The sequence below is a fragment of the Bos javanicus genome, chromosome 9 (genome assembly GCF_032452875.1).
Source record: "Bos javanicus breed banteng chromosome 9, ARS-OSU_banteng_1.0, whole genome shotgun sequence".
Classification (NCBI taxonomy): Eukaryota; Metazoa; Chordata; class Mammalia; order Artiodactyla; family Bovidae; genus Bos; species Bos javanicus.
Genome location: NC_083876.1, coordinates 40,012,744 through 40,026,253, shown reverse-complemented (window position 1 = coordinate 40,026,253; position 13,510 = coordinate 40,012,744). Strand labels below are relative to the sequence as shown.

The following is a 13,510-nucleotide window of genomic DNA, read 5'->3' as shown; positions in this document are numbered from 1 at the left end:
TTGATTTACTTAAGGACAGAAATACAATAAAATAATTTCTATAATTTCTAAAGGTAGGCAGTTTAAGAATATATTGAATCTTTGGATTACAATTTTATGTGGTAAGTTCAAATACCTTTTTAAATGTGAGAAACAGGAACATATTTTAGCATATAATTAAACGTACTGAATTCACAAAGAACCAGCAACTGGCTGGTACAAAAAAGAATTATGTTATTGCTTAAAGACAAACACAAACTTATCGCTAAAAGAAGAGAATTATATTACATAATTGAGCTTGTAGGTACCACTGTATGGTCAAGTAGCAATAGAATTATCAATGAGGCTTTCATTTTTCATCTGGAGAAATATGATGAGTCTGGTTCCCTGGTATTAATTCAAGCTTTACAAAATCCAAACATGTAGTATTTAGGAAACACAAATCTTGCATGGTATTTACTATATAATAAATACAATCTTATAGCCAAAGCAGAAATGCTTACATGAATAACTGATTTGAACTAAACACTGTAAATTCATAAATTTGCTTTTGTTCTAGCCTGATGCAAAGACTAGTGGACCTTTAGTCTAACAGAAGTTTGTTTATGTCTTCCTGGCTCCCTTTATTTGAACATGTCAAATAGTTACAGATATTTATTGATAACCTATTATAACTACATAAAATACCATCATTCTAAGAAAAAGGAGAGTGAGAAAATTGTTTTTCTTTTACCTTAATCTCAGATTGTGACATAGACTTTGTGCCTAAAGGTTGACCTCTGACTCTCTTACATCCTCATATGTCTTTCGTCTAAAACAGAATCATTTGATAAGAGCATTATTAAATTTGTATTTTCAGATTCATTTATTAATTCCGGTAGGAGTTAATTAAGAGATGTGTGTCACAGATATTCACATCTGAGTTCATATATCTGAACATCAAAGGCGAATTTGAAACAAAGGAAATGCAAGCTGTACTTCCAAGTGACTGGGCCCTTCTTGAAATCCAGGAGCCATGTGGGACCAGCCAGGGCCAAGAGTCACTTCCAAGCCTTGCAAGATCTTTTTGGCAACCTGAATATATTGTCAGAGAAGCTTTTGGGACCCCATATTTTTCAGTAAGCTTCCATTTGGTGGACATATTTTAATTGAATAGATTGTTTAAACCTGCCTGCTACAAAAATGATCCCCACTCTAACAGATCTGCAGATCTGGTCCTGGTATATTAGTAGACTTTCCTTCCCATTTACTAACCGGGAGGCAAAAATGTGTCTTTGCATTTGTCAAATGCTATTGAAGCAGCGCTGTGGAGGGATCTGCATGGGCTTTGGGATCTGACAGGCTGAGATGTGAACTACTCCACCATTAGAATAATCTAAATAAGCTACTTAACCTCTCAGAGTTTCCTTACCTGTGTAATTGGAAAAACTGCACTTTCTTATACTGTTGTTTGGAGGATTAGGAATAATCTATGCACAGTATTAGGCACATAGGAAGCTCTAAGAAAATAGCAGCTCTTGATTCTGCTTGTTTGTTTTTTGCATTTTGTTTGTCTCGTTTTTGTGGTGGCCCTGGCCTCCAGGGTGAGGGCCAGGGATGCTGCCCAACATCCTACAATGCACAGAATAGCCCTCCTTCCCTCCCCCAACAAAGAATGATCCAACCCAAATGGAAATAACACTCAGGTTAAAAAACCCTGGCCCACACAATAATCATAATAATTCTAGAGGCAGGGAAACCATAGCAACAGTCAGAATATTCATCACAAATTTCAAACTATCTATGAAGGGAATGAAGGACAGTCGTAGAAAAAAGCATAAAATAAGTACAAATAACTATTGAACAGGCTGCCTAAGTAGGTAGGTGTGGGTGGGTGTGTTTGTGATTTATTTTGAGTTTGTCTTTATTTTTTTCTCAACAGTACACCCATTCTTGCTTCAGATACATATATAGATAGATATAGTGTGATGAAGTCGATGTTCTGTACCACCAATCTGGAATAAGTGGTAACTTAAGCTGTACAAAGGGAGCTTTCAGTAATGTTCTTACTCTTCAAGACCATGAATTAGGAACCTTGGTATGAGTATGAATACATCTAAAACCTAATCATACTAGACACTTAGTATACTTCATGTGCTTAGTTGCTTCAGTCAGGCCTGACTCTTCATGACCCCATGGATGGTAGCCTGCCAGGCTCCTCTGTCCATAGAATTCTCCAGGCAGGAATACTGGAGTGGGTAGCCATTCCCTTCTCCAGGGAATCTTCCCGAGCCAGGGATCAAACTTGGATCTCCTGCATTGCAGGCAGATTTCTTTACCAGCTGAGCCACCAGGGAAGCAGTATACCTCATACCTTGGTGTACAAGAAGGGTTAAAAGGTTTAAATTAAAAAGATCTACTGTGTTTAATATATAAAATTTTTATTAAAAATGAAAGGCAACTTATGATATAATCCAAACAGGATTAGGACTAAAGTTAACTTTGTTTTGGAGGCTATACCATGCAAACTAACAAGATAAACCACTTTAGAGTTTTATGGACTTTTTGTACTTTTGAAATAGTACAAAACATTGAAAGCAACTAGGGACATTGAAAGCAACTAAACTGCTAACTTATTCAAGCTGGCCCTCTCACATCAATGACTTTTGTTAGTGTCCTGTAAGTTTTAATGTAAAAAACCTCATTTATATTTTTAAAAAATCTTCACTACTAATTCAGAAAGTCTTATTCCCTTTTGAAGTCAAGTTAGTAAGACGATATAACTCTATTATATTTGGCTTCTCACCTGAGGAATGATATTTTCAAACCACTGCAAAAAGCAAAAAAGCCAACCCAGGGAATGTTTAGAGTAGAAGGAGGTAAAACAATGGGGATAAGGAATTAAGGTCTAGCAGTAATCAGTACTCTATGCTCTCCCCAAATTTCTTAAACAGTGTATGTATTACTGTTCTCTTGGGATATAGAAAATGCCAGAAGATGTATTTAATATATCAAAGGTAATAATTTATTTTTATACTATTTAATTAATTTATTTGAAATAGGATTTTTGAAAATCATTTGTAGAAGTAAATGTCTAATTCCTGTAGATGGAAAAGTTGGAGATCATTCAAACTATTGAGAATATGAATTCTCTGCTTAATTTTTTAAAATATATAAAATATATACAGTGTGTTTGGTATTACCACACTGTATCTGTCCCAGGAAAAAGAGAGAATCTGACCCTCAGGCCACAGGCTTACAATGAATGTCAATTGACAGAAAGGAAAATCTCATTTGATTTTGGAGATAATGTATTAAAGAAAAAAATAACACCATAGGCAAGTCTGTAGTTGAGAAATCAGGTTTGAAGACACTCAAATCTGTTTTGTATTTAGTTTCATGGGAACAGAGGGGATTTAGGCTGAACATAAAAAGAATCCTGAGTTGAAGAACATGATAGTTTAGTCTTTCTTACTCAGTCACAGAATTTGGTGTGTCTGCATTCATAGAAACCAGAATCAGTGGTTCTTATAAAGTCACAGCATGGCCTCAGCAAAGGTTGAGGAGGAATGACGGAAATCTACAAGGCTGTAAAGAATGTTATTGACACAGTGAACAAGAAAATCCTTGAAAGAGGTGAGTGAATACCAAATGGAAGGCCTTATTTTAAACAGCAGGCTACATATTTAAGGATCTCATCAACCCAGTAAAAATAGAAATGTTATATAATTTCTTTTTCATGGTGGTGAACTCATGGTTTATAGATACATAATTAATTTTAGGGAAAACTGAGATAAATGGGGGATTATCTTCCAAGTTGAGGTGAGGAAAGACAAGCATTTCCACTCTGTTGGAGGCAAATAGGCAAAGAGCCTAGGTTTGGGCAGATGGAGATTGACGCCTATGTCTGTCCCTTCAACATGTATTAACTGTTTCCCTACCATGTGCCAAGCTACATGTACTACAAAGGTAATAACACAACCTCTGCCTCAAGCAAGTCACAGGCTAGTGGGAGACTAGACAAGTAAACCAATAACTAGAATCATGGACATGTTCCCTGCTGCAAATATTTCCTTGAGTTCTTGATGAGATCCTGTGTCCTATTTCCATCTTGTATTCACCCAACCCAGAGTATAACAGCTACTTGCATTGAAAATATCTTTTTTCAGGAAAAGCTGAGGTTTAGATAAATCTTTGTAGCTGTGAAAAAGCCTGAAATCCTGTAGTTCTAACTCTTTGAGGAGGCTGTACCAGAACCGCACAACACTGCTGTCACTGCCACTGACCTCAAACCCGGGCCAGTGGAGATGGATCTCAAAGATGAGCTGTCCAATTTGCTTGAGGACATCTTCCAGAATAAGATTTTCCAAAACTTTCCATTCTGCGCTTTCCAGATCTGCTTTGAGAACATCAATCTGTAACAAAATGATGAAATGAGATTAGCAGAGTCAGTAAACATTGTTAAAAATACCATTGCTATCAGGAGCATCACTATATAGCTGCTTCCCAAAAGAGCAGAAATTTTCAAATTTTAGAGTTAGAAGTCTTTTTCAAATGGCCACTTATGACATGATTCTCTAACCTCACTCCACACACAAATAATGAAATAGCAGCCAGAAATCATGATGGACCCTTTTACTCTCTGCCCAGTGGGCATGGATGTCCAAGAAGGAAATGCTGGAGCATGTATATCTCCATGTCCACAGTTTCTCCCCAGCAACCAATATGCTGCTTAGGGGAACTCAGTCCTGGCAGAATGGTGGCCTGTAGAGAAGGACTGGCAGAGGGCCACTGCCTATAGAAACCACCTCAAAAACCTTGACAACCCCTTTTCCCCCACCAATTTCATCAGGATTGAAAGCTAGGGGAAGAGTTCTCAGCTCTCTGAATACTCGACTTGGAAAAAAAAAAGTATTAACAGTATTCCGTGACTTTTTAAAAAAGTATATGTCAGTATAGCATTCTAAGAAAAAATTAATAAAACCATTCCCTGTTCATTTAATGAACACAAGTTCACATTCCAGGTGAGATGGAATACAGGATGAAAAGTAAAATGGGAGAGAGTTTGCCATTAAGTTATGAGAAGGATCTCCTTTCTGCTGGCTTTGCACAAAATCCATTAGAATAACAGAATACCAGACACCTCCAGAAAGCAATGAAAGCTAATTACTTACCAAATGCTTCTATATCCTGGCACTATGCTAAGTGCTTCACCTTGCAATATTCATTTACTCCTCTCAACAATTCTGCAAGGGTGTATCCCTATTTAAAGCTGAGGAAATCAGGCTCAGAGAGTAACCCATCCTTGGTCACACAATTGAAGAGACAGTGGTGAAACATGAATTGAGTCTGTTTACATGGCCCATGTTCTTAATCATGACATGATATTGAATTCCCATAAACCACAAAAGGAAAAATGGTAAATCAGAGTTCCTAAAAGGCTTTTGGTTTGGAAAATAAGGTGCTATTGGTGAGGGAATAAGGGTCTCTGAGTCCAAGTATTGTTACCAGCATCACCGTTTTACATTGGACAGCAGAGCATTTTCCAGCTTAAAGAATCACTTTCCCAAATACATTATCTCAGCAAAACAGCCCTCTAGGTAGGCAAGGATTTGGTAAAAAGGACTTTCCTGCTGCCAAGAAATGGGGGAAGGGGGAGTAAAGGGGATAATTTGATCACACAGAAGAAGGCTGGCACATTCAGACACAAACCGGAATAATTAAGATGGAAGGAATCACTGCAACAGAACAAAGCCTATAGTTCCAAGAGGTGACAACAAAACCCCAAACAGCTCTTCAGGAAGCTGCCAACTGAAGTTACCAAAGTTCTGCCTTGAAAGTGACTTTTCAGAAGAATAGACAAGAACCAAGACCAATCCTACCCCAGCCTCTCCTTTCTCTCAGGGCATGTCTATTTAACAAGTTTCTCATTTGCAGCTGAGACATGAGGCTGCCAGTGGTAAAATTCCTTATGTGATTTCAGAGTTGACTGGAGAAGTTAACACGGAGTTTAGATACAATTGCTCTAAGAAAATGATCTTTGCCCTGCATCCTGAGACCCGTCAGGAAAGGCTTTCACTCTCTTGCCTTGAACAGTACCTCCTGGTCCACCAGGGAAACGGTGACAGTAACAACCCCAAGACTATCAAGAGGCCTTGGAAAAGGCTGCTGCTGCTAAGTCGCTTCAGTCATGTCCGACTCTGTGTGACCCCATAGACAGCAGCCCGCCAGGCTCCCCTGTCCCTGGGATTCTCCAGGCAAGAACACTGGAGTGGGTTGCCTAGATATCCATAAACCAGCTTTTTTTCTTAAATTCAATGGTTCTAAAATCAAAGAGAAAAAGTTTTAAAAAAGACAAAAACAATCTTCTTTTCTAAAAGGAACTGACCTTTTAGAAAAGGTTCCATGTGAACATACACAAGGCTGGAATAATTCTCATGACTTGGATACAACAGAGCTAATTCATTCTTTTGTCATTTCTGCTGCCCTGGTGCATCCCTTGGCTTTGTTTAATCTTTGAAGTTTTAAGCAGAATATTCCTGAATTAGGATAAGTAAGCTGCTGAAAGAAACATTAAATCAAAACTTCACAAAATTTTCTAATTTATACAGAAAATATCCAAAACTCAAAGCCAATATTTGTTGTGTCAATTCACACAGTGAAGAATTTCTTAGGTTTCTTTATAGATTCATTTCTCACCATGACTTTCTCTGAGTTTGAATATATTGAATGTGATCTATAAAAATTAAAGTATTAAAGGGGCAGGATAAAGTTAATCAGCCTAAAATTGACCTAAAAACTATACTGATGAATTATAGGGGAATATGCCTAACATATTCTTTCCAAACATATTTTTTAAATAAGCCACCAACATACCTAACATATTCTTTCCAAACATATTTTTAAAATAAGCTATTAATCAAAAGTTATAAGCAACTGGGAAAAAATAATTAGGTTAAGTCATAGTAAATGCATGCTTTCTTTAGAAATTCAATTTTCATTTACAAAAAGTATTTCAAATGTGACCACACTCCCCACCCGCTTCTTAATCCAGTGATAGAATTCTCCATTTCTATCAGAATGATTGGAGAAGGCAATGGCACCCCACTCCAGTACTCTCCTGGAAAATCCCATGGATGGAGGAGCCTGGTAGGCTGTAGTCCATGGGGTCGCTAAGAGTCAGACACAACTGAGCGACTTCACTTTCACTTTTCACTTTTCATGCATTGGAGAAGGAAATGGCAACCCACTCCAGTATTCTTGCCTGGAGAATCCCAGGGACAGGGGAGCCTGGTGAGCTGCTGTCTATGGGGTCACACAGAGTCGGACATGACTGAAGTGACTTAGCAGCAGCATCAGAATGATATAAGTTGATCTCGACCATGCAGCCCAGGGAGAACACAGTACTGAGGAGGCCACAGCTCTTTCCTATCTTCCAGCCTCGGAGCGCAGATAGCCAAAAAGCCATGAATAAAACATGGTCTTCTCTTCCAGGGTGCTTTTTCTATTTCTTGCCTTTTAGAATGTTCTATTACCACAACAATTTTGCAAGTGTAATTTCCATTATTACTGCATAATGCACCCAATATTATTGTTATTATAAGGTGCTAAACATCTCTGAATAAGATATGCCACTTTTAACATTTTAATATCAGCTTTCAACAATTATGGCACTAAAAATCATGCAAATTATTATATCAGAATAATCAAGTGCCAATCCTAATACAGTTAGGTTAAATCAGGTTTCTTGAAAAAAACAACTAAATGTTAGCTCTCTGTAAACTCTGGAATAACCAGACATATTCTCAAAGAAAGTAGATGAAGCAGCCTACTTAGCATAACTTCAGAGGTCCCATCAAAGTTACCTCCTTTCCTTTGTGCCTGAAATATATAATAAATCACCTTTAATAGAATTTCTTGAGGAAATGAGAATTTTAATTTTAACTGGATTAAGATGTGAGGCTATCTGACAGCTCCCACTTCATGGGTACAAGTTTATCCTGTGTTCATCCACCCAGAACTGCAAAGATGAGAGGAAAGGGGGGTTGGTGGTAAAGTTTATTGGCACAACTATTAGCTTGCTAGATCTGCTATAACAAAGTGCCACAGATTGTGTGACTTCAACAACAGAAATTTACTGTCTCAGAGTTCTGTAGACTAGATGTCCAAAATCAAAGTGGCCAACAGTGTTGGTTCCTCTGAGAGCTATAGAGGATGCTTTGTTTCATGTCCCTCTCATAGCTTCTGGTGGTTTGCTGGAAATCTTTGGCATTCCTTGGCCTCTGCATGGCTCTGATCTGTCTTCATCTTACACAATGTTATTCCTGTTTCTATAGTCCAAATTTCCCCTTTATAAGGACACCAGTCATACTGGATTAGGGACCCATCCTACACCATTATGACTTCACTTAAACTAATTATTGTCTGTCTTGACCCTGACCCTATTTCCAGTTAAGATCCCATTCTGAGGAGCTAGGAGTTTCGACCTCAGCATATGCATGTGGCTGTGCGGGGGGGAGTGGGGAGGATTGCTACTGCTATAGAGCTTTGGCAAGGTAGTATGTGTTCAGGAGCCCATTTCCTGGGGCCAGTGCCTAGGGAAAGTGTCTTGTACCACAGATCTAAGCGCCAGCAGCTATCTGAGGGAACTGTGGGTGTTATCCTGTCCGTCCCTACCCCAGCCAACACTGAAAGTTCCAGTCTTGCTAAGTGTCAAACCTAAAGCAGATCAGTAAGCCTCCAAAGCCAATTCAAACCACCGTCATAAAACCCCTATGCTTCAATCCCCGGGTCTTTCTCAGCCACACAATGAGGCCTAGCAGGTGCAGCTTGTCTTTGATGCCTTCCTGTTCCCTAACTCATTCCTTTCCCTCCTCTAGAACTCCTTCAAGTAGTCAGCTTCCTCATGCCTACACTCCCCACCTGAGTCTTTTCCCCTTCAAGAGGGCCCTCCAGCAGGGTAGGCGGATTTTGTTACATGCCTGCAGACTAGCGAGAGGGCAAAAGTGGAAGCTGCAACATCTTTAAAGGCCTGGGTTTGGAAATCACCAGCGTCATTTCTGCTGCATTCTATTGGCCAAAGCAAACCACAAGGCTAGCTCAGATTCAAGGGGAGATGAAACAGATGCCCCTTTTGAGAGGAGGAGTGGCATACATAGAAAGAGTGAGATGGTCGTTGTTCATGGCCATGTCTGCATATACTTGACTTCAATCTTTGAAAAAAATATTATTTTATATACAAATCCATGAATGAACTACAGTATTACCATAGACATGAGCCTTAACTGGACACAAGCAATACTCCAGGAAAACTGAATAATAAAGCATTTAGTCATCAGAATATTATTAAGGAAAGGACATTAGGGAATTCCCTGGCAATCCAATGGTTAGGACTCCATGCTTTCACTGCCAAAGGCTGAGTTCAATCCCTGATTCAGGAATTAGGATCCTCCAAGCCACTCAGTGTGGCCCCTCCTCCCCCCAAAAAAGGCAGGTTAATTAAAACATGGCATTTTCTATTAGATCTGGCTTTCTTTGGAAGCTGACAGAGAATCTGGGATATCCAATGAATTAAGGATGACTAATAAAGAAAATTCTGAAAAGAACAAGTATATGTATAAGTCCTAGATATTATGTCAGTCTACTAGGGCTACTATAACAAAATACCACGAACTGAGTGGCTTAACATCAAAAATTTGTCTTCTCACAGTTCTGAAGGCTGAAAGTCCAGCATCAAAGTGTAAACAGATTTGATTTCTCCGGAAGCCTCTCCCCGTGGCTTGCTGATGGCTGCTTCCTCACTGTCCTCACATGGACAATGAGGGCATTGTCCTCTCCTCTGTATCAGGAGCACTCCTGCTATCTCTTCCTCTTCTTACAAGAACAGCAGCCCACTCTAACAACTTCAACTAACCTTAATTACCTCCTTAAAGGCTCTGTCACCAAACACAGTCATATTGAGGGTGAATTTTGGTGGGGAAACAATTCAGTCCATAACAGATATAAAACAGGTACTTTTGCTGTACACTATCTAGAAGCAACCAGTATCTCTTCAGAAAGAGTTTTAAAATCCATCCCTGTTATTGCTGATGCAGGCCAGCTGCTGGAGAAGATCAGCAGTTCCTCCTCCTCCATTGTTGTTGTTCAATCACTCAGTCGTGTCTGACCCTTTGTGACCCCATGGACTACAGCATGCGAGGCTTCCCTGACCTTCACCATCTCCCAGAGCTTGCTCAGACTTGTCTATTGAGTCGGTGATGCCATTCAACCATTTCATCCTCTGTCATCCCCTTCTCCTCCTGCCCTCAATCTTTCCCAGCATCAGGGTCTTTTCCAATGAATCAGTTCTTCACATCAGGTGGCCAAAGTATTGGAGCTTCAGCTTCAGCATCAGTCCTTCCAATGAATATTCAGGACTGATTTCCTTTAGGATGGACTGGTTCATTCTCCTTACAGTCCAAGGGACTGTCAAGAGTCTTCTTCAGCACCAGAGTTCGAAAGTATCCGTTCTTCAGTGTTCAGCCTCCTTTATGGTCCAACTCTCACATCCATACATGACTACTGGAAAAACCATAGCTTTGACTATATGGACCTTTGTTGGCAAAGTGATGTCTCTGCTTTTTAATACACTGTCTAGGTTTGTCTTCCTCCATAACTAACTGCTAACTCCAGTGCTGGGTGGTAAAAATGTGAGCCACCTCACATTAATTGAAGGCGATTAAAATCTGTGGCAGATTTTATTTTGCAAAGATGGTCTCACCATTAAATCCCATCTCACATGCTTTTCTACAATATGGCCTTGACCTTCCTCCCACCAACAGATGAAGTTGATGTTCCCTCCCCAAGGATGGCTTCTTGGGGTGGGCAACCTGCATAGTCACACCAGGCCCCACACTTAGAAGGGCTCAACATTTGGTTTCATGCTCTACTCTTGCTGACTTGAATTTCTTAATATGTTTTGAACAAGTGACCCTACACTTTCACTTTGTACTCAGCTCCACAATTATGCATCCTGTTCTGTGATCCTGCCCTTGAATATTGATGGACTCGTGACCAGTGACTACTAAAGTATGGTAGAAGTGACTCTAGGTGATGATACCCAAGCACAGGCTTTGTTCACTGATACTCTCTCTCTTAAAAACTTCAGCCACAAGGCAGTGTCCAAGTGCCCTGAGGCCATCATGCTATGAGTCCAAACTAGCCCAAACTAGCCCTTGCAGAGAGACCACACAAAAGAGACTCTGAATCAATTTGCAGAGAGTGATGCCTGACCGACCCCAGTTGCTCCAACCACCATCCAACTGCAACCTGACAAGAGACCCTGAGCCAGAACCACCCAAAAAAGCCCTCCCCAAACACTGACCCCCAGAAACTGGGAGAGATCAATGATCAATTACTGTTGTTTTAAAAAACTTAAGTTTTGCGGGTGACTCATAATGTAGCAGGAGATAACTAGAACAGAGACCAAGTGCCATTTATGCAAACCTTCTTTTGAAATGTTAAAAGTTAATTGCATAGTGTCAAATACTATATATTCCAAAGCTGTGACTTCTAGATTTTAATGTATATTTAACCAAAAATATTTTCTTATAAAACAACAACAACTACAACAGTACGGGACTTCCCTAGTGGTACAGTGGATAGGAATCCACTTGCCAATGCAGGGGACGCGGGTTTGATCCCTGGTCTGGGAAGATACTTTGGAGAAGGGAATGGCTATCCACTCCAGTATTCTTGCCTGGAGAACTTCATGGACAGAGGAGCCTGGTGAGCGAGATACAGTCCATGGGGTTGCAAACAGTTGGACACTACTGAGCAACTAAGACTTTCACGTTTTCACCAGAAGATCCCACATGCCCTGGAGCAACTAAAGCCCATGCAGCACAACTACTGAACCTGCACTCTAGAGCCCTCAAGCTGCATCTCCTGAAGCCCGTGCGCCTGGAGCCTGTGCTCCACAAGAGAAGCCACTGCAGTGAGAAGCCAATGCACCACAAGGAAGAGTAGCCCCCACTCAGTGCAACTGGAGAAAGCCTGAGCACATCAGTGAAGACCAGCACAACCAAAACTAAATAAACCTTAAAAACGGTACAAAGTCATTATATAAAAATTAAAGCTAAAGATAAGCAAAAAGAAAAGGAATTAAAATACCTGTGATCTAGAGTTTAAAAACACCTGGTATATTTCTTGCAAGACATTTTTCTTTGCCTTCAACACACACGCACACACACACACACACACACACACACGCACAAAACACACAGTTTACAGCCTACATGGGAATAATTCAGATACACATGCTGTTTATAAAATTAGAATTATACTGTTTTAAATTTGCTTTTTAATGTAACAGACCATGAATATTTTTTCAGGCCAACACATTTTCAACTAAAATGTTCTCTCAAACAGTGTCCCTGGGAGCTTTCATAAGAATGTGATGCAGGTGAGTGAGGCCCCTGCAGTACTGAGGCAGATGCGGGGGAGGAACAGACCCTCCACCTTGGTTCAACAGGAGCAGCTCCCCTTTTCTCTCTTTTATATGCTTAGAATCCTTTGCAAATTTGTGCTTGATAAAGAGATTTCCTGCTAAGAAAAAAAATTTTTTTGGAAGCCTCCGTCTATAACTTGTGTTTTTAACAACTTTTTCCTGTGGTCATGTATGGATGTGAGAGTTGAACTGTGAAGAAGGCTGAGGGCCAAAGAATTGATGCTTTTGAACTGTGGTGTTGGAGAAGACTCTTGAGAGTCCCTTGGACTGCAAGGAGATCCAGCCAGTCCATTCTGAAGGAGATCAGCCCTGGGATTTTTTGGGAAGGAATGATGCTAAAGCTGAAACTCCAGTACTTTGGCCACCTCATGCAAAGAGTTGACTCATTGGAAAAGACTCTGATGCTGGGAGGGATTGGCGGCAGGAGGAGAAGGGGACGCCAGAGGATGAGATGGCTGGATGGCATCACTGACTCGATGGACATGAGTCTCAGTGAACTCCGGGAGTTGGTGATGGACAGGGAGGCCTGGCGTGCTGCGATTCATGGGGTCGCAAAGAGTCGGACACGACCGAGCAACTGATCTGATCTGATCTGATATTGGTTTAATTTACTTAATCAAATCCCCCTTCTAATGGTCATTTAGGTTCTTTCCAATTGGATGATGTTGTCAACTGAGGTGTTCAATAAACTTGCAGCTAAATATTTAAGCCTGTTCAATTCTTTCCCTAGAATATGAATACTTCCAGAAGAGAACTGGCAGGTTCAAAACATAGACACAGTTTACACTCTTAATAATTTTACTAACCAGTAGCCCCTTCCTGTCACTGCTCTCGAGAAACTGAGGACAAACCAGATTGTGCTAAGACTGGGAATCTGTGCAGACAGACACACCACAAAAATCCCCTCCACTGTTATTAGTTAGGCCATCACTGGCTTGTTTATATTATCCTAAAGCTACATGATACTCTGGAGCATTCCTAAACAAACCTATGTTTTTATGTCCCGGTGATTCACTAGAGTAGACAAAAAACTGCATGCCATTTAAAGAAGAGAAAAACAAGCAA

The 13,510-nt window shown here is 40.2% G+C and overlaps 1 protein-coding gene across 5 annotated transcripts in view; it reads right to left on the bottom strand.

Annotated features, from left to right (window-relative positions):
• METTL24 (methyltransferase like 24) overlaps positions 1-13,510 on the bottom strand; it is a 153,753-nt gene that overhangs the window by 25,724 nt on the left and 114,519 nt on the right. For 2 of the 5 annotated variants that reach the window (XM_061427608.1, XM_061427606.1), the window contains exon 5: positions 4,245-4,373. In XM_061427608.1, coding sequence (XP_061283592.1) covers positions 4,245-4,373 — 129 coding nt within the window. Of the gene's footprint in view, positions 1-2,378; positions 4,374-13,510 lie in introns of those variants that run through there. The other 3 variants (XM_061427605.1, XM_061427609.1, XM_061427607.1) reach the window with 2 other exon arrangements.